Consider the following 24,868-nt stretch of genomic DNA (forward strand, 5'->3'; position numbering starts at 1 on the left):
CTTTTTTGATGAGTTATTCATGAGCTCTCATCCTGATCAAATGAAACCATCCAGAGCGATAACACTGGTTCTGGTGTTCAGAGAAATACGTGCTGTCGACTGAATGTTACACCGCGGCGTCAACTCTGAATATCACGGACTGCCCTGCGATACACAAACCTCTTATTTCCAGCCGACATGCTACACCTGCTTTCTCTCTTGCTGTCCTTTCATGGCTCTACTTCTCAACTCTCCCTCTATATCACTTCCTCTTCCTCACTCCTCCTTTTCACAGCCTAAACGATGATCACCACCACAAAGGTGCCAGGAATGAAATGGCATAGAGACAGAACAAAGAAAGAAAGAAACACATACATACACAAAAGGAGAAGCAAGAGAACAGCGTTTTTGACTTCCAACCATAACAGTACATTGAGTCCGGGCAGGCAGCCGAGTGGAGGTAACACTGCAGTTAGCACCCTGGCGGGGGGGAGCTGCTGGACGACTGTCACAGGTGCAGATCTGTGCAAATGTGGGGGGGGATCTGAACAGTGTGGGAGTGCAGAGATATAAAGATCTCGGTGCACAGGTGTAAGTCGAACCCTGCCAATCTCACGCATGCATGCACAGGAAGGACTCACACACACACACACACACACACACACACACACACACACACAGACAGACACACATATTCCTGTACATTCCTGACTCTAATTAGCTAATAACTAATAAATAACGAACACACACTGTCTTTCCCCTCCCTTCTTTTGTTATCTTCTCGCTTTCAACCGACGCAAAGAACACACTTTTCTTTCTCCCCCTTCCTCCTACTAAACATATGACCTCCACCTCTTATCACACACACACACACACACACACACACGCATGCAGAGTCACTCTTCACAGGAACAATTTGTCCCGTTAATGTGAGGTCGCAGCAGAACGTTTTTCCACTTATCAGCCCTCTGGATTTAAATACAGCGCTATCACTGATACACTGTTGCCTAGAAACACAATAGGATGCATCAATAACAGGATTTACCCAGAAGCCTACAAGACCCCTCTGCCTGTGAGCAACGCTGCCACCCTTTGAGCCATCGTATTGTGCTGTGAAGGGATTTTAAGGGATATTCCATCTGATTTCTCTTGTGTCTGTATCCGTCTATCAGAGCTGCCAAACTTTCTATTATTTCCCGGGGGTCCGGGTTATTTTTTACAGTTCAATTCTAAAAGGATTGCGATGCTTTTTAGTAGGTTTTAACGGGACAAATTGGTCCAAATGGACAAAAAAAAAAAAATGTCACTCCAGACAGTGACAGATGTGCTTTGTTCTGATCACGGCAGCCGTGGCTTCGCTCACATCTGATGTTTTTCACCATTTTTTTCCTTCAGGTCTCAGCTGATGCATGAGCTCCGATGGCATTTAGAGGAAGTGCACCCGTGACCCCGGTGTCCAGGCATGTCTTATATAATGGCAGCCCCCCCCCTCTGGTTATGAGGCATTTCCTGGCACCATTGATAAAAGGCCTATTCTTACACTGCGCTTCTTTAAAGAACTCTGAGGACATTAAAGGAATAAAGGACAAGAGGACACGAGATGCTGCGATAAGCCTGACGTAACAGCTAAAACAGGGACTGAGATTATTTTGAATAAACTAAAGAGGAGTAGGACAAGAATACATTTTCAGACGAGTTTGGGTTTGATATTTATTCAATAACGTAACAGCTTCAGATTTTCAAAGCCAGTGCTTCCTCGAGGTGCGGAGGATCTTTGGCTGGGCCATGTGGGCTTCAAACATTATCTCAATACATTTGGAATTATATCGCAATACACGATCTGTTCAGAAAATGACATCACTTTACTGTAACACAGACTTTAAAACCAGGAAAAGACAAAACTTATGCCAAATTATGATATAATGATCCAGGATCTAAGATGATATATCGTTTGATTTTATTAATAAAAGATAAAAAACTAAATAAATAAGTACTGATATATTGCCCATTTCTAGTACATTTATCTTTCTGTAAAAGGATCGGTAGGTCGCAGCTCACATTAGTCTCATTTTGAGCAAGGAAATAACCCATTACCTCCACTTTTTTATAGAAGCAGCAGATAATAGTATAGTAGACACTCCTAGAAGTACTGAGTCTACATTTATAGCCACTTATTGTGCTATTTAACCGTAAATTCTCTTCCATTATGAGATCACTGTTTCTATGAATGTGTTACCGCCGGATTTTATACGACTAAATGAATAAATCACAGAATGAGTTCACACTCTTCTGTCTGAGGTAATGAGATACGGTAGGGCTACATATTAGCATGAGAAGATAATCATCGGATCCTGCCTCTCTGTTGGTTTTCTGCCCAGATACAAGAGTGGCCAATGGGAACATGGCAGGATGCCTGCTAAAATCTTGCAGGGTTTATACTGGGAGTCCCTCAGTGGTTTTTGGTGGTGACTCAGAATATATTCATGTGACCTCAAACAACACTGTTAAAATCAATTGTGGGAGAAGCCACTGAGAATGCACTTAGACTGGATGCTACTGTTTAATCTTCAGCAAATACTTCTACAAATGGTACGACTACCATTGTATTAATTACCCTGGTAACAGATTCGATCTGGCAAGTTTCAGCGACACTATCACCGATATCCTGCCGTAAACATTACAAACTACACACTCACGTGGATTTAAAGCTACACAGATCAATGTTTTTTATATTAACAAAGACTGATATGACATGTTGCTTCAGTCTTATCCATTTTGCTCATCAACATTGTTTTGTTTTGAGAGTGAAAAAGGTGCGACGCACTAACTGTGTACTACCTGCCCAGCACCAGACAGAGGGTGGATGCAGCTAGCACGTAGCTAGTGAACATAGCTTAGCGACTAGTCACAATAGAGTGAACGTATCACTGAAGGTTTCTGCTGGATGTGTTTACTAACACGCTAACCAAAATAAGTAGCACTAAAATATAACTAACGCAGCTTCAAACACATTTACTGTCATGATATCAGATTTTGACAGCAGAATTATCGTGACCAAAAGAATTTCGGGAGTATGATATTGACTCACGTTAATGATTTACAGGTGTAATTTGTAGAATAGGGCCTGAATTCAAAGGTAGCTCCAAAAACATCAACAACCAACAGCTACTGTATTCTAGTCGTACTGTACTACTTTCTTCTGCTGCCACATATCCAGTGCTATTTTTAGCTGCTAAACATCTACTGCTTTATAGAACTGTGGTCAGAGTTGAGTTTGTTTGTGTGGCGTGCATATATATAAATGAGTGTTGAAACATACACCACATGTACGATCCGATCGACGGAAAGTGAGTCAGTGGAGTCTCACCTTGACATAGAGCTGCTGGAACTCGTCCAGGTTGAGCCGGCCGGTGGGACAGTCCTTCAGGAAACCCTTGTACCACTGCTTCAGCTCGTGTTCGTTAAACTCTGTGTTCTTCACCAGGTCCTCCATCACTTCAGGGGTCAGCTTGCTGTTCTGTTTCCCCATTTTGCCTGCGAAAAGCAGCGCACACAATATACAGACACACACGTATAGTAAATTAATGATCTTAAGCATTTCTCATTTAATGACAGAACACAAAGAAATGCTTCTTTATGATGTCGATGTGATGAACCTCAAAGTCTGGAGGCTGTTTGGGAGAAAAACAGAGATTTCTGACAAAGTGCAAACCACAGATTCATCTAAAAATAATCTTTAAAAACAAATGGAGTGTAAAATAAACTGGAACAGTGTCACATGTTGGGAAATAAGTCTGTTATTTCATATTGTATAATAGGGTCAATTTGTAAAACATGCAGCTTTTATGTTCTGTCTTCCTTTGAGCAGCCGCTTGTCCTAGTTTTGTTTGTTTGTTGTTTGAGTTCTGAACCCTTAAAATCCTTCCAGAGGATTTGCTTTATGATAAACTGTATTATATAAAAATATACACTGAGGGAACCACTCTAGTTTTGTTTCACCCTGTTAAAGCTGAAAAAAACATATGAATTAATGTTTAAGTCCTGTTCAACATTTAAAAATCATCACAAAGTGTGAAGAAATCACAGGGTTTAAGCTATTTACTTTGAATATCTCAGTTTGGATTGAAACCCCGTGGATTTTTTGAAAAGGGTAATTATGAAATCTTAAAAGTTGTTGGTCCGCTGTGACTTTTAAGAGGAATTCAAGTGTGTTTTTGGTATTTAATGTCCTTTCATTTCCCCACTGGAGCTGTTAGCACCCAGCTGCCTCTGTGGGTAATCACTTTATAGCCTTGATTAGTTCATTAACCAACCTGTAATTATTATAATTTGCAAAAAAGATGGTAAGAGTTTTGGAACACTCCGTCTCATACTCCGCTGACATGTTTTATTAGACCTCTTTACCTTCAAAAGACCGATGGAGACACGAAGCAGCACCAGTGTGTGTGGTGCCAATCTGTCTCTGCGTGCCCAAGGGTGTGAACAGGAGACTCAGGCAAGCATCCAAGAAGTGCTGCTGCAGTCATATATATATATATATATATATATATATATATATATATATATATATATATATATATATATATATATATATATATATATGACCATTTTTCAAAAGCATGCCAAAAGTTTGGAGATTGATCTTGCATGTCTCAGGTACAAATCAACGATGCAGTGATCTGAAGCTCAGTTAGGACAGATCACCATAATGTCGATAATGAAGCTGGCTGCCAAACAGCAAACGTTTTACTGCAGAAAATGATTAAATCTTTCAAAGCATTCACATTAGCTGATTGTCCACACTCAGGACTTGATTATGTCACAACACAGCTCGGTACCATATTTCAGCAGCCAACTGTCATACGTAATGCTAGATTGTGTTGAACACACAGCCAAGGCAAGTTTCCAAATGGTTCCTGCTCACGAGTACATTACCACAGCTCAATAACGTAGCTACACCATGACAATGAAGTAGAAAGATCATCTATGACAGCTGGATTATGTTAACAGAGTCGCTGCAAGTTCATGGACAGCAGTGAGATAAATAAAGGTTGAAATTAAATATAACGAAATTAAGTAAAATTGAAACAGAAACCACTGGTGCCAAGGACAGAAGAAATGTATCATTTCAAAATCAAATTAATAAGAAAATACATAGTACTCTTCGTACATTGTTAGTTGAAGTAGAGAGGATCTCTCATTTGTTACAATATTAACTAAAACTAATAAAGGAATATTAACAATACGTTACTGTAATAATTCGGTTTGGGGAAATACCATTAGTTAGTCGGCCACAGTAGTCTAGCTCTGCGTAAAAGTAAAAACTGAAGAGCAAAAACCACAACTGGCAGCTTTACAGGAGGCTAAGCTAACTAGCTGGCTGCAATAGCTTGATAGGTGTCCAGACATGAAGGTGCCATCAATCTTATTTATTTCCTAAGATGCACAACAATTTCTCCCAGCCTTTATAAAACTGGAATTAAACTGGGAATATGTTTTACTCCTTTCCATTACATCGAGAGATGTGTGTTGTCTTCTTTCATACAGGCACTGATATACACAGGGGTCGAATTATTTCAAGAAGTTGCGAAATGAAGGACTGACAAACGTCTGGTGTGTCTGTGTGTATCTGTGTGTGTGTGCGCTGACAGTTGGTTGATCTATTTTGGTCGTCTACGTTGTTGATGAAGAGGGAGAAAAGGTGAAGGGACAGACACATCTATCAAAAAAGTTATTCTCAAAGTTTAATAAACAATTCCTCATCTCTTCGAACCTCCCAATGTTCCTGCACCTCAATTTGGAAACTATTAGTCTCAGGAAGATAGATATGCTTTGCCCTGAAATCCAATTTTGAAGAATGCTTTCAGCCGGGCTCAGCATGAACCTGCGCTCAGTGAGGAGCTTGGGATTCATGATGTGCAACTCTTAAAATTAAGTTGTGACTAATCATGCTTCCACGCTGCCTGTAAACCAAATGAACAATGCAACAAATACATTAATTCATTACTAATGAAATCACTGCAGGTATCACAAAGGCTAAGCTGTCCCCACGGTGACGGAACATGGTTAATTGGATAATAACAATAATAATAAAAATAAACAGAAAATGCTATTTAGTCAGTGACACAATGAAATTATTTCATATAGAAAGAACAAACAATATGTAAAAAAAAAACTTTTGGGAGGTTCACATGAGCTGTGAAATTCTGATGAATTATTTTCACAATTTTTCAACATCTTATGGGCTAAACAAACGAATAATCCTGAAAATAATGAAAATAATCTACAGTTTGACAGCGAGACGGGACAAGAGATGGACGACTTCTCTATCAGCTGAGCTCAACGAAGCACCTCGACTTGGCTGAATCTCTCCGACACGTGTGGGATAAGCATCATTTCGGAGTTCGATAACGGCTGAGTATCATCTCAGCTACTCATCACCAGTTTTCTAAAGGCTACCGGATGGCTTCTATTTGAGAAAATCAAGGCTGTCTTCGTTTGGAGATATTTTTATTCATTTGAAAACAGGAAGAAAAAATACTACCATTTAGGAAGCCTTGATCAAAAAGGGAAGCATAAGTCAAATACTGTGGATATCATGGGTATCAGGTAAGAGTCATGGGTCATTTATTAAGGTGAGACAAAGCAACATAACATCCCATTCAGCCAGACTCTTCCCTTACATTTATACTCCTGGACTAGTAATGACATCCAATACCTGTGGGTGAGGAGGTCGTACTTCTGCGGGTTGACACAGATTATGCAATACGTGTAAAAATCTTTCATCTTTTAAATAATATTGTATTAAAGTGTCCTGTTGGACATTGTAAAGTGCATTCAGGTGTTTTAGAACTGGATAGAAGCTGGTTAATGGAGGCTCGACAATTTTCTGATTCACAACTGACCCTGTGGTTTTTCAACTGCAGCTTCACTGGGAACATTTTACTAAATTGGTGTTCTGAGATTTTCAAAAGCAACTATTTAGCAGGCCAACAGCAAAACTGCCAAGAAGACTAAATGTGCAATAAAGTCTCCTTGTTAAACAACTGATTTTGTTCTCTATAATAAAAGCGTGCAGCTGTCTCACTCATCTGGCATTCAGATTGTCTCTCTACTATGTTAAACTAACCATGCGACATTCACTGAAGGGATATTAATACGTCCAAACACAGACTTTTCTTGATTCTTACGATAGGTGATAAATACACAATTTCAGTTTTTCAGAGAGGTTACATTTTGGATTTGGTGGTAAAAGACCTGCTAAAAAAGTGCTCATCAGCTGAAGTGGTGATTCAGTGATTTAACTGTGCATGTCAAAAAGAAGGGGAGTATTGGACACTGCTTTTTTGCATCATCAAATAAAATAAAGAAAAGGCATCTTTGGGGAAGTATCAGAGGGAAATGCCCCTTTTTTTTATCTCAGCTGTCTGGAGGGGCGTGTCCCCGTCTGTGTTTGATTGACAGCATCTGACAGGCTGCCAGAGAGCTGGTGATACATGAGAGGGAACGAGAGACGGAGCAGTTGTAGGCAGACAGCGTGTTGTTGGAGGTATTTAGGAGTGAAGTGCTACACGAGTATCTATAATGTGCTGCTGCTCAGTGTTCATTTGGTGCAGGGTTGGACTGCTGGACAAAGCCAACGCTGATGGCTGACAGTCATCATCTACAGAGTCCTGTATCGTTGTAACATTGTGATTTAGAAAACACAAAAAAACTAGTGTGCCTCCTCAGAGTGGCCATAAGGGAATGGTTACTGGTGTTTTTTACATGTGGAGGGAAAATGGAGTTAAGTTTGTTGTTGTTTAATGTGCTAACGTTGCGTCTTTGTGCCTCATTTATCATTTGTGAACTCAAGATGCTCAGTTACACTGGTGGCATCAGTGTTTCTTGTGGTCGCTGTTACCTACGCTGTTATTCCACCAGATACGTGTCCGTTGCGTTATTCCAGGTCCGGTGCGCTGAGTATCTGCTCCGTCCCAGCTCCGGCAGTCCGAAGCCCTCCGGGACAAATAAGCTTGACTTCTATTTCTGGCGGATGCCGGAGCACGACGCAGCAATTAAGCTGAATTTAGCTCAGAGCAGACAGGAAGTCACGCCCCGAGACAACAACATGACATCCGGTTCCTTTTTCAAATTACAACACTCCGTGTTGACGCCAGCACACAAATCTCAAAAAAGAGACAAACACAAGCTCTTCTACTAATCCTTCGGTCGTGAACACTTCACGTTGTTGTGTTTATAACACAGACCTATAACTGCGGTCATGAGCGATTATGTGATTATTGTGGGAATTCCTCTGTCTCGCATATCAGTTATCGACCGTACTGTGCCGTGGCGACTCACAATACAACCGGTGGAGGTTGCCAGATGGCAGAGCAAAACCAGATCGGAGCCGTAACGCAGCGGACACATATCTGTTGGAACCTCGGGGTTAGTGTGTTTCTCTCAATCGTGCCATTTGCGTTTTCCTCAGTATAGCTCTGAGGCTGCACACACCTAAGTTATGGACATGAGGTGGAATTGATGACTCTATAAGCCGGTATCCATGAATGTACGCTGGACACTCACTAGGCAGAGATGCGAGAGGTGATGCAACTTCCTTCACTGCTGACGGGAGACAGTTTCTCATGTGTATAAACATGTGGTGACAGGTTAAACAACATCGTCTAAAGGCAACTACAGACCAGCCCGGTCTTCTGTGTCGAACGATCAGAAACATCCCCGGGAACGAGCCAAAAGTCTGTCAGTACTGTGGTGAGACTGAGGAGGCAGTGCACTCCAACAGCAGGCTGCAAAACACTTTCCTGTTACAATATGAGCTGTCAGACAAGATGGGCTGGGCCTGAAGACGGCAGCTGCAGCGGGAGACAGATGTGTCCCGGGAGAGATGTGAGCACAAGACACATGACAGCCTCGGCATTATGGGACTGTGTGTGTGTGTCTGTGTGTGTGTGTGTTTGAGTGTGTGTGTGCAGGCAGTGTGTGTTTGTGTGGGCACTTGTATAATAGAAAGGAAATGCATTTATATCGACACAGCATGTATGCACAGTGTGTGAATGAGTACATGTGTTCATGCTTACAGTATAAATAGTATATCTTCCACCAGTCACACATGCTAATGTCTGCACCATGTATCTAAGACTCCACGTCTGTCACATTTGCTTATAGAAAATGAATCTCCAAGCACTTTGCATGTTAGACCTACAGAAGTCATTAAAAATTACGCTTAAGTTCTGCACTTCAAGACATCACGAGCACGCTGTCTACATATATGATGCTGCAACACACGACAGAGAACATCTCAGCGGGATTAGTAGGTTTATGATGTGGTGCTTTCTGTTGATTAAGTTCTAACATGTTCAAAAGGTGGTAGCATAGCTCTGTATCATAATGTTACTCATGATTCCTTAATCATGCGACAAGCAGCAGAGCTGAATCTGCATCTGTATCGTGTCAGTGTGTCGCTGCCGGCACACCTTTATGTTGTAATATCATCCATAGCATCCAGTAATATACCTGGGCCTAATTAATTAGTGTTTAAAAATAGTTTATGTTATAAGATGTAATAACATTTAGTCCTTGAGAAAGAATTCATCTTGAGGGTTTAATTCACGGTGTACAAAAAGGCAACACTTAAATAAATCACACATCCCCCGCAGCTCACTTTATGTAAAACCTGCAAATGCACAACCTTTAAAGTGACGCAAGTGGCAACATGGTGTGTTAAGAGCGTTTTCAAAACATCGTAGTCCTTTTAAAGATCTTCATCTGCTGCCTGTTTTATGTGTTTGAGCTTTTTGATGGTCAGATTGGCCCCAAGAAAACACACATTTAATTTAATTGGGAGAATTTTACAGAAGACAAAAATGCTTCATTTTCTGCACCATTTTACAAACATGGCATGAAGAGAAAGTAATACTTTTAAAAACCATCCCTCACAGCGTCAGCTAGTAGTGTTTTCTACAGGTTTGTGTGTGTCATCACGGCAGATTGTGTTCCTGGTGACAACTTTTCTCGCAGGGGAACTAAGACAGAAGCAATTTGAGTATTTTGCCAGGTGTTGAAAGATCGCCTGACTGCAAAATACAGTCGTGAAACTTTACAGGTGGGTAGTTGAGCACAAAATGAGCTCTGAATTTGAAAATGTGCTGAATCTGAGCAAGGAGGCCAGAATAGGGAGGTAGGAAGTAGGTAGGTAGGTAGGGAGGTATGAAGTAGGAAAGAGGGCCACTGGCTTAACACTTTACATCTCTGTCCTGCGCTCATTTGAAGTAATCGATCACTGTATCTATCAATTCTACATACAGGTCACTGTTTTCTCCTTGTCTTTCTGTCAGCCATCTTTTTTCCCAAAGTTCAAGTAAGACGCTACTGTTGCACAGATTCTTCCAAATTATCTAGACATAGTTATCAAAAGTTAAATGACATAAAACATTTCTGTTACATCCCCGGTTTCACGTACATTCTGTTTTTTTTTCTACACCGTTGCCCAGAGACCAACGTTAACGGTGTGATCAGCAGTAATAAATGAGACCCGGCTGACCGACACACGCTGTAGCAAACAACTGAAGAAGACAACTCGGTGCTGAGTCTGTTTCTGAGCCTGTTCAGTGTCGGACGGTGATGTCGGCGCAGCAGAGACGCTGCAGCTCTCCGCCGCTAAAAGACACGACGTTAATCACAACAGAGCAGCTCCACCTCCCCCTCATTTTGTTTTTCTCAGCACAGGAGATTGTAAAATGCTTTCAAATTAATTAAAGTCATTAATTAATTCAGTTTTTTTTAATGAAAAGGCCGAAAAACCATTTATCTTAATTGCCAGTTGTGTTTCATGTTGTATTTGAGTGGAATAAGGACACTGATGAATGGTTTTGGCACACAGTGTACTGGAGCAGACTGAACCTTCGGTTTCTGATCAGGTGAGAATAGATTCACAACTGAATCAGACATCAAGGAATCAGAGTTGAATCGAATCATGAGGCTCTGTGCACGATGTAATGCTTAATTTAAGGTCGGTGTAGATTGTGAGAACACCGTTGTGTGTGTGATGTAATTTTTGGCGTTCGAAGACCAAATCAAATGCCTGGTGTGTCTCGGGTTTCTTCTTCTTGTCTTAGAAGAAAAATCCCTTTGAGTAACGACTTCTGCCTGGATGAGCCGCCTCTGCAGTCCTTGGTATGATACACTTCTATCCATTGCAACTTTGCGATGTAATTTCTTCCAGGACATGGCGGTTGTGTAGCTGCAAGATCAGATGTGATGCTGGGACGTTGCTCTGTCGATCACTGGCTTCTCGTTGTCTTTGAGCAGTTTTGCTATCAAATCCTGCACATGGGCTTTGCGTTCTGCTCCGGCTATCCTCAAATGTTGATGCTTTGGATGCTAAGGCAGCCTGAATGGTTTCCAGCATTCAGCTGATTTCAGTTTTTTGTCCCGCTCCTGCATGGCCTCTCTCTCCGTCTCTTTTAAATTTTTGTGAAGGTGGAATTATGGATGATTTTGTCCATTCGTGCTGTCAATCTTTCCACACATGAAGACACTGTGACTTTGTGTGTTTTTCCCATGGCACCTCAGGAGGTCCAGAAAGAAACATCCGTCTTCCATATCTTTGATTCTTCTCGTCTTACATCTCAGCTGTCATTTTTTTAGAATGACGTAAGAGCCTTTCCATCCTCTCTGCCCGCTTTATGTCTAGCCTCAGCCTTGTGCTGCATGGATTGAATAATGGAATAAAAACTATCTTTAAATGTTCAATAACTGAACAAAAATCTCTCAGCCTTCGCTCGACAGTCATCAGCCTACAAATGTGACAATGATGAAATTCCTTCCACGTTCTGCAGCTCACTCTTACATCTTCACCGTCTCTCACAGAAAAGTGCACCAGCAGTAAAAAAAGCTGAACAAAGACATACATGCAAATGAAAGTTATGTGCGCGTAACAAGGGGTGTGATCCCAGACAGATGCGGTGGCATGACACTCTCGTTAGCACGAGCACTGAACACGCACCCTCCCCTCCCTGTTAGCTCTTATGCATGGTAATGCTTCTTCACCAGCTTCTCACATCTACATGAGGAACAAAACAGACAGCATGCTGCATAATCAGCAGATGTCAGCGCCGGAGAAACGATTTGCGGGGCTGGGAGACCGGGTCTGGGACAAGACACTCTGGGTCAGTTTGCAAGTGCGTTGCAGAGCAAACCTGAGTCATACCCCTTTGTCTTTAGTCCACCGGGGCCTCATCAGAGCCAGGGATAATCTAAAGACAAGTTGTGGTCTGACACAAAGATATATTGTCAGATGAGTACATTTTACAGTCCTGTAGCGACCAGCAGACCTGCCCCTCAGCCGGGCAGCGAGCTATTACGTAACACTCTCCCTTTACCATCATTTGCCAACAGGGGGGATGACCTTGAGAGCCTGGCAGGGACCCACAGCCAAGAGAGGCAACGCCAGAAATATAGATTCAGGGGAAATATGTAGATTCTGCTGCCTTCATTGTGTAGATGTATGTGTGTGTGTGTGTGTGTGTGTGTGTGTGTGTGTGTGTGTGTGTGTGTGCAGGAGATACAGGCGCAGTTGGATGAGATGTGTTTTCATGCCTGCGTTGATTTGCAAAAGTAAGCCTCATGGGGAGTGTGCAGCATGTTGTGGGTTAAGAACACACACCCACCTTCCTCCTGCACACACACACACACACACACACTAACAACATCGGCACCAGTGCCAAACTAACACCGGGATACATCACACACACACAAATCGTGCCATGTCGTGCCAAAAGCTAAAAAGACATCTCCCACGCAAACTTGAAAAACACACACACAGTCTGCCTCTCTGATGAGGATAAATCAGCTGTGACCGAGGCTGATGTGTCTTTTATTTTATTACACTTTTGTTGTTGTTGGAACAAAAATCCCCGGTGTGTAAAAACCCATGCATGACCCAAACATGTTGGTTTGCTTCCCAAAAAAAAAACAAAAAAACGTGCATTTGGAGCAGGAGTTGATTAAAACACAGCTGATATGTGTGTTTATTCCGTCATTAACATGGACGCAGACACGTTTAGAATTATATCTCGTTAAAAGCACAATTTAAAAAGGACACATCATGCAGGTTTATGTCTAATATACACATATATATGTATTATAACATCCAGCCTACCTTGCGAGAGTGCGGAGCCGACCAACGGGAGAGAAGTCCGGTCTGATGTCTGGAGCTGCGGGGGGAAAAAACCTGCGAGGACGGTGGAGGAAAAAAAGAGCTAATTCAAAAAGGTGTCGAGCCACTAGTAGTTAAAGATATCTGCCGGGAGTGTTGTTCTATTCTAGCGTTGTTTTTATTGTGTGTTTTATAAAAAGTCAGCCTCGAGCTGCGGGTCCGTAGGATGCTGCTGCTGAACGCACACTGACGCCGCTGCTGCCGTCCTGAGAGCCGGAGACAGACAGACGGGCAGGCGGGGAGAGAGAGAGAGAGGGAGCGGGAGCCTCGCTGCCTCTCTCCACCCCCGCTGTGTGGCCGACAGCAGGCTGAAGACACATAAAGACAACAAGAAAACACAATCTTTATCCGACCTACCGGTAAAAACGACGAGTATTTGTTTGAAGACAATAGGTAAATTCAGGAAAGGCCGTGTTAGCTAGCTGCAGCAACAGGATAGATAAAACACCTGCTTTGTTCAGCGGCGGCAGTTTCGCGCCACAAGTTACGTTCCATGCTAGCTAAGTTAGCTAGCTGAGTAAACTGGCTAGCTGAGTCATGCTATGCTTAGGTTTAACTAACTAACTTATGAGGTGAGTGACTTTTTGGAGTAACTAACGCTAGCTGGATATATAAGTACTACTCGTAAAATATGTGAGTAGCTTAAAATCTAAACTAATGTCCAGTAAGATTGTTAAGAACATTAGCTAATGGCTTTGGATATAAGTTAGTCAGATATGAGATAGCCAACTCACCAAGTCACCATAACTAAAAACTAATTTATGAGGTGAGTACTTTTAGAATAACTAATGCCAGCTGGATTTTAAAAAAGGAAAATACGTTAGTATCTTAATATAACGTTAAATTCAAAAGCAAAAAGTAACATGTTACATTAGCTAATAGCTATAAATAAAGTCAAATGTTAAGGCTTGTGTTAGTTAGGTTAGCTAGCCAACTAGCCAAGTAGTGCAGTTGGGTTAACGTAGAAACTAAATTATGAGGTGAGTAACTTTGGAATAACTAATGCCAGCTGGATAAATAAGTAAAATATATGAGTAGCTTGAAATGTCAACTAATGTCAAGTTAGATTGAACTTTAGCTAATAATAATAATAATGGCTATAAATAAAGTCAAATGTTGAGGTGTGTGTTGGTAACATTAACTAGCCAGCTATCCAAGTAATGCAGTTGGGTATGACATGCATCAGCTAATTTATGAGGTGAGTAACATTGGGATAATTAGTGCCAGCTGGATAAATAGGTAAAATATATGAGTAGCTGAAAATGTCAGCTAATGTGAAGTATCATTAGTTATTTGGTATAAATGAAGTCAAATATTAAGGTTTGTGTAGGTATCATAAGCTAGCCAACTCACCAAGAAATGCAGTAGGACTGCATTTTAGATATGTCATGTTGGTACAAGCACAAGGGTAAATTATAAAGTAAAAAATGACAGGAGTCAGTATAACCGCTTTTGTTTTAGGATTTGTGAATGCTGGCTCATTATGTCAAAGCTTACTGGGACATTTCAATAAAACAGAGCCATAGTTAATGTTGTTAGTAACACCTGTTTTTTCCCCTGCTATGACAAGGCAGTACGTCTGATGTGCAAAAGGCCTTTTGTATTCATTATAACAAAGCTCGCATTGACTGATGAAACTGATGCACAGCAGTTCCAGATTGGAGTGTTAGAATAGGGAGGCAACAGCACAACGACAGTGCTGTAGTGCCATCTCTGTATTCTGTGCAATGAATCAGCATCACGCTGTGTTACAATCTGTTCTGGTATAGGACATCCACTCGCTGAACGTCACGTTGTCTTTTATTTATTTCTTCATAGGTTTGGTGTGGGATTACCTCTATGTTATATGCCTGCAGGTTTGGTGTAAGGTGAGTTACCTTTTTACAACAGAGCACTAGACTCTTTTGAGAACAAAGACATATAGACTTTACTGCACGCTGAGGTTTACAAGACCATTTTTGACACACAAGACTCCCTAGTCTATTTGAGGGTCCAAAAAGTCTTTCTTTAATGTGAAAGAGCTTTTCTATAATCGTTATATACCAAAGTAAACTATGCATTAAAAGCATTCTGAATGTGATTGCATTCTTTTGATAGAGTAACAATTATTGATCCCAGCAGTGTGGCTTTCTGACGCAGCGTTCACACTCAAGCTGTTTCTATTTTAGGTTCAGTTGATAGGAGAAAAATGGATCGTATCACGCAGGAAGATATCAGGCCACAAACTGAGAGAGAGCTTACTTCACCACTCTCCCCCAAACGACCGAGGACAGATTCAGATTGTACACTGACTACTAACCACAGCGGTAAAAGCAGGTTGGACTTTCCAGAGCTTGTGAGATTTCGGAAACCCATCGGCTTCCCATCACTAACAAGCAATTTGAAGCACCTTGTGTGTGTAGCAGAATCTGGAGTTATCCAAGATGTGCAACATGACGCTAAATTAATTCTCAACCCTATTACGAAGTTGACTACTCCACACGGTGACGGTGCACACACAGGATCATCTAAAACCTGTTTTATCTCCGCTGAGAGACGCTTCCTACCTCTGGTTGAAGATGAGCAGCCCCCAGTCACTGAAAGTGACAAGCTGAGCTCAAACCCAGTAGATGATGCAGTAGACGATGATACTGAAACTTCAGAAGACACCAGCGCTGACCCGTCCAGTCATCCTGATTGCAAATGGCTCAGGGAATCACTTGAAGCCAACCCCCCTGGTGGTTGCAATTCTTCCATTGGAAATGGCGAAGACGAGAGACAAGAGCTAGATAGTGTCAGTCAAATCCAAGTATTCACACATAATTCAGGTGATGAGGAGGTCCGATGTCAGTCTGATTGCACTTGTGAAGGTACACTTCATGACACAGGTTTCTGTGATACATGGAGCCAATCTGGTGAAGTTGAAAAGAGTAATCAGATGGAGAACGGGCATGATTTTCGTGAGAACAGACCTTTCGGCAGAGAAAAGGAAGAGCGTGACAATCCCATGTCTTCCAGTGATTATGCAGACACGAAATCATTCTTCTCAAACCCTGAAGAGGATCCCACTGGGAACCTGGCAGAAGGTGTAAAAAATGAGGGGAAAATATTAGAATTGCAGATATGTGAAAATGAAAATGTTGCCTTCTGTGATGGGGAAACAAAGGGCCAAGTTAATGAGAACAGCCTCAGCAAAAACTCCATCCCTTCTGCTGCTGAATGTGCCGAGGGATCAGTTGTTTCATATGATGTGGTATTAGACAGAAATATTGCAACTGAGACTGTGAGTCTTGACGCTGATGACTTCTGTGGGGTAAAAGAAGATCATGCTGCTGGCAAGATGATAGCCACAGCTCAGAGTGAAACAGCTGATCACACAACAGAGACTCCAATGCCGGCAAGAATCAGTCAAGAGCCTGCTGAAGGAGATAATGATGTAGGGCCTTTCAGTGTAATTGACCCCACAATCTGGAGTGAAATTGACAGGGAGGCCGGAGAGAAACGCTGTAACTCAGAGAGCTCTGCAGGTGCAAAATTATCTCCATCAGTAAAAGTCTGTGAGATGGAAATCCCTCTTCCACTCTGTTCAGGCGTCGGGCCGTCACAGGAGGCTTCAGCTCCAGACCAGACCTGGCAGTTTAATCACCAAAACAGAACACAGCAGTGCACAGATGAAGAAGAGGACTATGCAGAACAACAGACTTGTGCCGTCACCACGAACGAAAAACACAACGAGACTGGTAATGAAGGCGGCTGTCTGTGGAAATCCAGCCCCAGCAGCAGTCCAGACCCTCCTCCTGCTGGGGATGGAAGACAAGAAAGTCACAATACTGTGGGACATCAGTTAAAGGAGCAGGATCAGTCTGGCTGTTTTCCTGTCAGTCTTGACACCCTGAAGACACAGGAGGTTGAATATGTAATGACTGAAATTTCTAGAATGGACGCTGCAACTGAGATTAAAGAGAGAGAAGAAATAAGAACTGATGAACACGGGAAGTCAGAAAACTTGGTGGACTTAGAGGAATCAGCTGATGTGTGCATGGACTGGACAGAGGGTGAAACAAGTGAATATGGTGACAAATCAGCACATGAGGAATTTGGAAGTAACCTTGAATGCTTGTCTGATCACGCATACAGTGCTCTGATTCAAACGATGGAAGGGACAAAAGGGAGAAAGGAAGGAAAAGAAGAGGCAAGTGTTGGAGAAAGAACTGATGGGCAATGTGGCTCTGAGATATCTGTGGTTTCAGACAACGGTCGTCAACAACGAGGTGAACAGAGAGGAGACATGACTGAGGCGTCACCTGATGACTGTGTCAGAGAATGGACAGAGGGCAACATGAGTAACTGTGGAAACAAATTAACCTCAGTTAGTCAACATGAACCAGCAGACAAGCTCAGTTGTTTCTCTGATCACCGACACAAAGCCGAGACATTCATGGTCGTCTCTTCCCCTGCAACTAGTGATGCAGTTGTGCCAGGTCCGCATGAATTAATCCCTTCGCAAAGCGCTGACAGCAGCCCCACAGCCCTAAATGGTCATGACAGATTTTCCTCAGTACCATCTGCCTTCACTTTCTGTGACCGTGTGCCAGAGGGGTTTGACACTTTCGAAAAGATCCAGCTCTCACTGGATGATGATGACGATGATGACGCTTACCCGAGTACCAGCCCTCTCATCAGCAGCCTGCCCAGGCAGCTGTTGAAATCACCCCAGCCACAACTTCAGCACTCCATGCCAGAGGCAGAGAGCAATGAGCACGAGGAGGCACCAGAAGAGGTGGGCGAGGGTGAGGAGGAAGTGGAAGGTTTCCAGTGTCACACTGAGAACATGGCAAATGGATTTTTAAGCAGTGATTACAGTTGCAATGAACTCCCAAACTTTATCTCAGCAGCAGATGTTACTGCTTTCGAATGGCCGGAGCAACAGCCCAACAGTGAATCAACCTGTAATTTCACTGAGTGCTTCCAGGATGAGTCAAAGCTGCACTCGATGTCCTCCACCATTTCCTCTGAGAGCGAAAGTCCAGCCTCGGATGTGAACCACCAAACTCGTTTTGAGATGAAAAAACATTTCGACATGGTCTTAAAAGAGCTGAACTTGTATTTTGATATCAGTATGAGTGATTTTGCGAGCGACAGTAAAGCGGCAGCACCTCAGCAGCGTAGTGATGTAACTGAATTCTCGGAGGACGACACTTCAAACTGCAAAGAACAGCTCAGCAGCCCAGGAGTGGGATGCCACATATCATCAGGTAACAAGTGACACACAACAAACAACAGACTGCAGTTTTACTGTACAGCACACAATAAATACACTTAGTCTGTAATTTAAGGGTTGTACTGATCAGCCCTGGTAGATTATCTGGCCAATATTCAACCTTTTTTTTTTTTTCGAATTATCAGCATCTTTTAATTTGCAGATAAATTAAACAAATTTAGAATGTGGTACTTTGGCTCGGAGACAGCATCCTCTCACTCCCGCCCACAACAATATCTGATTGGTCGCACATCACTATTAATAGCCTATAATAATGATAATCTCAATAGCAATCAGATAGGAAAGTGTTATTGATCTTCTCACCTAACTCTGAGGTGGATAATAAGGTGTAAGGTTAATTTCCCCATATTGCAAACGGTTCTATACACCAGTGTTTTTCAGCCATCTTCCTTTGCTTGTTTTAGATGTTTTTCTGCTCCAACACACCCTGATTCAAATGATCAACTCGTCATCACACTCTGCTGAAGCCTGATAATGACCCATCCATTTGAATCAGGTCTGTTGGAGCAGGGAAGCATCTACGACATGGAGGGCAGAGGGTTGAAAAACACTGTACAACTCAGTCTGAGTTATGTAAACTACTGCATCTTTTCAACATGTTTCTGAGAAAAGAAATGCACTTCAAGTTCAGTATGTAGGATTTTTTCTTCATTTTCTTCAGCTCTCATGTTCAGATTGAATATACAACCCTGTGTCAATGATTTAGAGAGTAGTAAGGACAAACACTCAAGTCAGCCTTGTATAATATTTAATATCTCACATTCAAAATTACCATGAAGAGCAGGCTTTCGGTTATTTAATCATCTTTATTGACACCGTAATCATGTTCAAACTGATTCCAGAAAAACTCATCAGACCAAGCGTTGCTACGTGTCCTAATATATTCTGCCTGTGCTGTGTGTTGCATGTCGATTGTTAAGATGATGCTGATGAAGAAAGCTGCCTGGACATGTGCGGAGGTGGTCCAGTGGTTTCTTGCACCGCTGACTGCCGTGATGGCGAGCAGGAGGTGCCGGTTGGCAGCCATCTGTACCAGGAAGCATCCATGTATACTGCAGAGAAACACAAAGGTTTGTAGTTTCAGTTAAATAAGTAAAAGACAACAACAAAAAAGGGTTTTATATCTTCAGCTGCAAAAGAGCCAAAGTACATTGCAACAATTAAAATGTCTGACAAGTCTAAAAACATTATTATGGAAATAGTTTAATTAGTGCCAGCTGTTCTTCTGTTCATTAACCATGCGTGGTTACAATGTTTTTCCAGAGTGTTGGGTGATAGACTTTCAGCAGGTCAGCTGGGTTAATTCAGCGAGGAAACACAATTACTTCTATTGATTCACCTTTTCAAATTGACAGAGCTTCCTCTCATGAATTTTGAAAAAAATATATTAATTTCTCTTCTCTAATAAGCTGCAGTGAAATGATAACACCTCCATAAATGCAAAGAAACACAGTTTAAGGGTAAGCAGTACAGCAAATAGGACAGAATTAGCCTGCCTGTACTGACTGACGATATGTTTCTTTCAGAGCTCCAGGAGACGGAGCAGAAAAGGAAAATGTGGTCTCCGTCCTTCATATGTCGACCATCCTTGGAACAACTGAGCCACAGTGAGTTTCATATTGTGACTGCAGTCAAAAGAAACACCCTTGACTTTTTATTGATTAAAAATGCCAGCGGTTCTTTTTGGATACAAGTCATGTTTGTTTGAGGATAAAAAAAAGTCCCATTGAAAAAGTTTTTAATGCCTGTTGCAAAGCAGTGTTGATCAGCCTTGTGATGTCATTTTTGCAGATTCGCACTGCATTAAGAACTCGAGCGTGTCTGCTGGGATTTAAGTGGGCTGGTCTCTGAATATTTAAGAGGAGAGTCAGTCTAACAGCCTGTCTACATAGAGATGCAATGTGTTCACCTTGTCAGTTTGATGAAAAAAAGATCAGTCTAACAACACGACTACTCTCCCTGCACATTGGGAATGACTGTGCAACTTGTCAGCTTTGGTAAATACTCTGAAAGCCGTATGTCCATTATTTGTAGTTTCACTGCGTCCATTAACAGAAAACGAACCTCAGATCTGTGAGCTTAAACACGTGCAGCTCATGCTCAGTGTAGAGTATGTTGACGAACAAGCAGCTGGACTGGAGCATTTTTGGTTGTAATACGTTTGTATTTCTGTGTACAGGGCCACCAGAGCTGCACAGGAGACTGGAGCCTCTGAGAACGTGCACACGGCCGATCCGGGTTGGGCTTTCAAAGAGAGCCAGGACCAAACAACTACACCATCCTCACCCCTACAAATGAACACCATAACCTCGGCCAGGTGATGTCCACAAGTCTTAAAGAAGCTCTTAAAGAGGACATGAGTCGTGAAACTTGATCGATTCGTTCATGTTCACTTTAAAAGCCGTCTTTGTTGCCATGTTATTCTCCGAGTTGCAGTTCATGATTGTTTTGTGCGTTCACTCGTTTGGTTTTTGTGAGCAGTTCCCGTCTCCCGTATATTTTAAATGTCTTTTACTCAGCGAAGGTTGAATCCACAAAATGTCTCATAAACACATCGACCTGCATCATCTCATGGGAGGTTTCCATATGATCACAGTAGATGAAAGTGCCTTGCCCACGGACACCCTGACAGTAATTGCTGATAAAAGAAAACTTACTTCCTGTCCACATTTGATCTGAAAGATATATAACCCTATATTTGTTTATTTATTTATGTATTTGCTTGTTTGCTTCCCTGATTGTGGTTTAGAAAATGGTCTTATTTATATACTCAGAAGTTTATAGTAATATATTAATATAACTACACAGTAATACAACTATATTATTGTTTTGTTTTAAATACATTGATGTTTTATTGAGCGTTGTTCCATATTTGGCCCTGGTGTGTTTCACTGTAGGTGTATTGATGCATGCTTAGTGTTCCTGTTCTGTGTGGGTGTTTTTTCAGTAAATGAGTATCTTCACTTACTGTTGTGTTCACATGTGCAGTATGCAACATATCCTTGAGCAGTTCTGTGGGAGGTTAGCTGGAGTTGAATTATAAAACAGCCACTGATTTAATCTAATAAATGCATATCAAATGTGTTTTTCATGTATGTACGTCTACATGACGGAACCTTTAGGCAAAACATAGTTCAGTGCCTGTTATTTTGACAAACAAGAACATTTTCGTACTTTCTGTTCCATCACTTAGGAAACCCTGTGATACTTCTGTATTCTGTGTGTGTGTGTGTGTGACTGGTTTTTATGTGAACTGTGGGCCGTCTTCCCCAGTACAACTTGAATATTAAAGACATGGTTTATAACTCACGATCACATTCGCTATTTAACTCCTGGAGCACAACACAACAATAAATATTAATGAGCTGATCATAAATTCATTCCTCCATGTCTTTAAACTCTGATAAGACTATTGGGATGAATTAAAGTGGTTGCTGAAAAGCTGCAAATGTCATAGAAATGCAGTTTACCTCATTTAATGCTCAGTGCTTCAAGATACAACTGGCAGAGCGATGCTGAATTGATTTAAACACAGACTCAGCACTTGCTCTAGTGGCTGTAGGCTGTGGAAGCGACACCTCAGCTCAAGTTATAACGATGGTATCAGGAGGGCTGTTTGGGTTTGTTTACTTGGCAGCCGCAGCTCCTGAAATGTGAAATGAAAAGGTCTGTTTTTATTCTTTAGTCAGGCTGTGTTTTTAGGACACAGGTGGTGCCTGTTGGAGACATATGGAGAGAGGTCCAGAGATCAGAGGCGAGGAAACAATGATAACTTGACTATTTATAATGAATACAGTTGCCATTTTGCAATTGCGTATTTTTCTTCATTGCACACTATTTAATGTGACATATTCCAAAATGTTAAAACCTCCCTAATTAACTTGCACTCTTAACTAATTGGTGATCTGAAACTCACTTTTGCCACTTACTGTAATGGAGCGGAATGAAAAAGTAGAATGATTTGACACACTTTGTTTTGAAAAGAGTGATTAGGATATTTTTTTCTCTTGAATGTAGCTCCAATCGTTCCTTTCTGTGTCAGCAGGACTCCCCCCAGTGTATTTTATCAAAGCAATTTGACCAGTGTTGTATCTACTGATGTTTTTCAGTACTCAGGAATAACATTGTTTTCATGTCCTGATCACATCTCTGCATCAAATGTTTTTTTTTCTTCAGTAAATATAATAAGAGTTTTTTTTTGGGGGGGAGAGCATTTTGTGTCAGTGAGCGAGGTGTCTCAGCTGGCAGACAGGCAAGTGCAAATCAAAAGGGAACAACGCCACGGTATGGCTTTCCAAAAAATAATTGGATTCAGACGCTACACATTCAATCTGCCTTTTTAATCAGGCACAGTCAGCGAAGGCTGGTGAATTAGATTTTTTTATTTTTTTATTTTCAATTGATAAAAACTTTGTCAGTGCTCGTTTGTGTTCGAGCTGTATTTGTTTGTGTGCTGTTTGTTGCAGGGCTTGTGTGTGTATAATTGTATTCAGTTGTTCATATTGACAGTGTGTCATACATACATATTTCATAAATTATTAATATATCAATTTCTATTATTCAAACAACTTAATGCTCCATTCACACTCGTTAATGAGATCAAAATTTTCATCTGCAGTCGCTGGAATGGTATTTCATCTCTCACTGTTTCTTATTGATGACACACGGGCCGGTAATCCTCTGGTTTTAGTTACACTTCACTTGAAGTGCAGTGGAGTGTGTTACCAATGCACTATTCTTACATAATTGTCATTTCCAAATAAAGCACGATGAGGCATTACCGCATGTATTGTAATGAAGGTGCCGAATTAATTCCAGACAGTTTTACAGTTAATGAACCAGACTATTATTATTATTGTTAGTAAGTCTGTTGTGTTCTAAAAATGTGTGTGGCCTACATACTGTAGGCACATTTGAAAGTAGAATAATTTTTAAACACACCTGCTGCAGCTCGTGGATTAAAAGTTTGTCTTTTATAGATTTTAAAAGAGACTGGATAGAGGACGCGTCCCTTTCTTCAGCACTGCATTTTTCAATGTTACTTTTTCTCAGGAAATTACACATGTATCTTGATGAAAAAAATCAGGCGTATGAATGTGGCTGGCATCTGTGAGTGGGTGCAGAAGTGGACGGCGTTGCTTTGTGTTTTATAGTATATTACTACCAGTTGTTATCATGTGTCCTTACTACGTGTGTTGCATGTGAACATGCTCACAATGGAAGTGCTGATATGATGATGTTTAGTAGGTGTAATGTTTATCATCTTCACAACTTAATGTACAATTTCAGTATGCTAAATTTAGCTAATTAAAGTGGTGGACTTTCACGAAGCCATCCATTTTTTTTCCAGTTGTTGCATTGCACAGTTGGCTGTCTTGTTGGGATAATACTGGGCTCAATAATGAAGATGTATTATGATGTAAAGTGATGACCCTGGTCCATGTTGCAGCTATCTTACTAGAAATCATGTAAACAGATGTTATTGTCTAAATGGGGAAAAAACTCAACAAATCCCCCCCAAACATAGTTCATGCAACAGTAGATTCCCTTTTAATGTGAGATGTGATATTAGGTTTCCTTAAACTTGCATCTGCTGCCTGTCTGTGTAACATGAAAGCGACATTAGAGCTTTAGAAACAGGCTCAAGGGGCTTCAAAGGCTCCAGTCAAGCCCAGAGTTATCTCTTTTTTAAACTCTTTAGCGCTTACAAAATCACTCCTCCCCTTCCAACAAAAGCTTCCCTTCTTAATGAACCTGCCGCACATTATGATCTCCCAGCATAACCCGGGGATCCAACACGCACAACAATACTAGAAATTAAACCTGGCATGGATTTGCATTCCTGTGTTTTTCATTTCCTCCCCACCACCAAAATGAAAGGGATTAGGCATGCATAGATTTGTTTATTTTCATTAGGCAGAACAGAGGACAGACATTATCCCAGTGTGAGAGTCCAAGTAATGACATTATGCTCGTGTAGAGACCTTGAAGACGCAGAAAACACACACATTCTTCTCCCTTTATGCCCCTCGAATCATTTACATTGTTCCTCCATGTGGGAAGAACCACCGAGGTCTATACTTAGAAAGCTTATTACTGGAAAGCTAGAGGATAATAATTGGGCATCAGCCGATATGCCTTCAATATTTAAACGGCTAGCAGGAGCGGTTGTTATATGGCTTTGAATTGCTACTTCTACTTTGGCCCAGGCTTCCTGCAGGTTGAGATTAAAGAGCAACTGTGAGCGAAGCAACGATTAACAAGCAAGAAATGGCTATCAAATATGAAAATAATGGCTTGTTTCTCCTGTGCAGAGAAAACACAAACGCTTTATCTCTTTATTTCAGCTGTTGTATCGAATACACACTGGAGACTAAAGGTATCTGTCTGCATCAGAAGGTTGTTCCAGC

The 24,868-nt window shown here is 41.5% G+C and overlaps 2 protein-coding genes across 9 annotated transcripts in view; one reads left to right on the plus strand and one right to left on the minus strand.

Moving 5' to 3' along the window:
• vsnl1a (visinin-like 1a) overlaps positions 1–13,692 on the minus strand; it is a 36,077-nt gene extending 22,385 nt beyond the window's left edge. The window contains exons 1-3 of one of the 2 annotated variants that reach the window (XM_037085665.1): positions 13,556–13,692; positions 13,142–13,213; positions 3,347–3,513 (exon numbers count right to left, since the gene is read on the minus strand). In XM_037085665.1, the coding sequence (XP_036941560.1) occupies positions 3,347–3,508 (162 nt within the window). In that variant the 5' untranslated portion in view covers positions 3,509–3,513; positions 13,142–13,213; positions 13,556–13,692. Of the gene's footprint in view, positions 1–3,346; positions 3,514–13,141; positions 13,378–13,555 lie in introns of those variants that run through there. The other variant, XM_037085664.1, reaches the window with a different exon arrangement.
• LOC119012136 overlaps positions 13,419–24,868 on the plus strand; it is a 43,847-nt gene continuing 32,397 nt past the window's right edge. For 3 of the 7 annotated variants that reach the window (XR_005072375.1, XM_037085648.1, XM_037085653.1), the window contains exons 1-6: positions 13,419–13,557; positions 15,017–15,066; positions 15,367–18,432; positions 19,379–19,528; positions 19,985–20,065; positions 20,638–20,775. Coding sequence is in view for 6 of the 7 variants with exons in the window: in XM_037085648.1 (XP_036941543.1) it covers positions 15,387–18,432; positions 19,379–19,528; positions 19,985–20,065; positions 20,638–20,756 (3,396 nt within the window). In the remaining variant the exon portion in view is untranslated. Of the gene's footprint in view, positions 13,592–13,632; positions 13,771–14,143; positions 14,179–15,016; positions 15,067–15,366; positions 18,433–19,378; positions 19,529–19,984; positions 20,066–20,637; positions 21,768–24,868 lie in introns of those variants that run through there. The other 4 variants (XM_037085652.1, XM_037085650.1, XM_037085649.1 and 1 more) reach the window with 4 other exon arrangements.

This window comes from Acanthopagrus latus, chromosome 22 (assembly GCF_904848185.1).
Source record: "Acanthopagrus latus isolate v.2019 chromosome 22, fAcaLat1.1, whole genome shotgun sequence".
Taxonomy (NCBI): Eukaryota; Metazoa; Chordata; class Actinopteri; order Spariformes; family Sparidae; genus Acanthopagrus; species Acanthopagrus latus.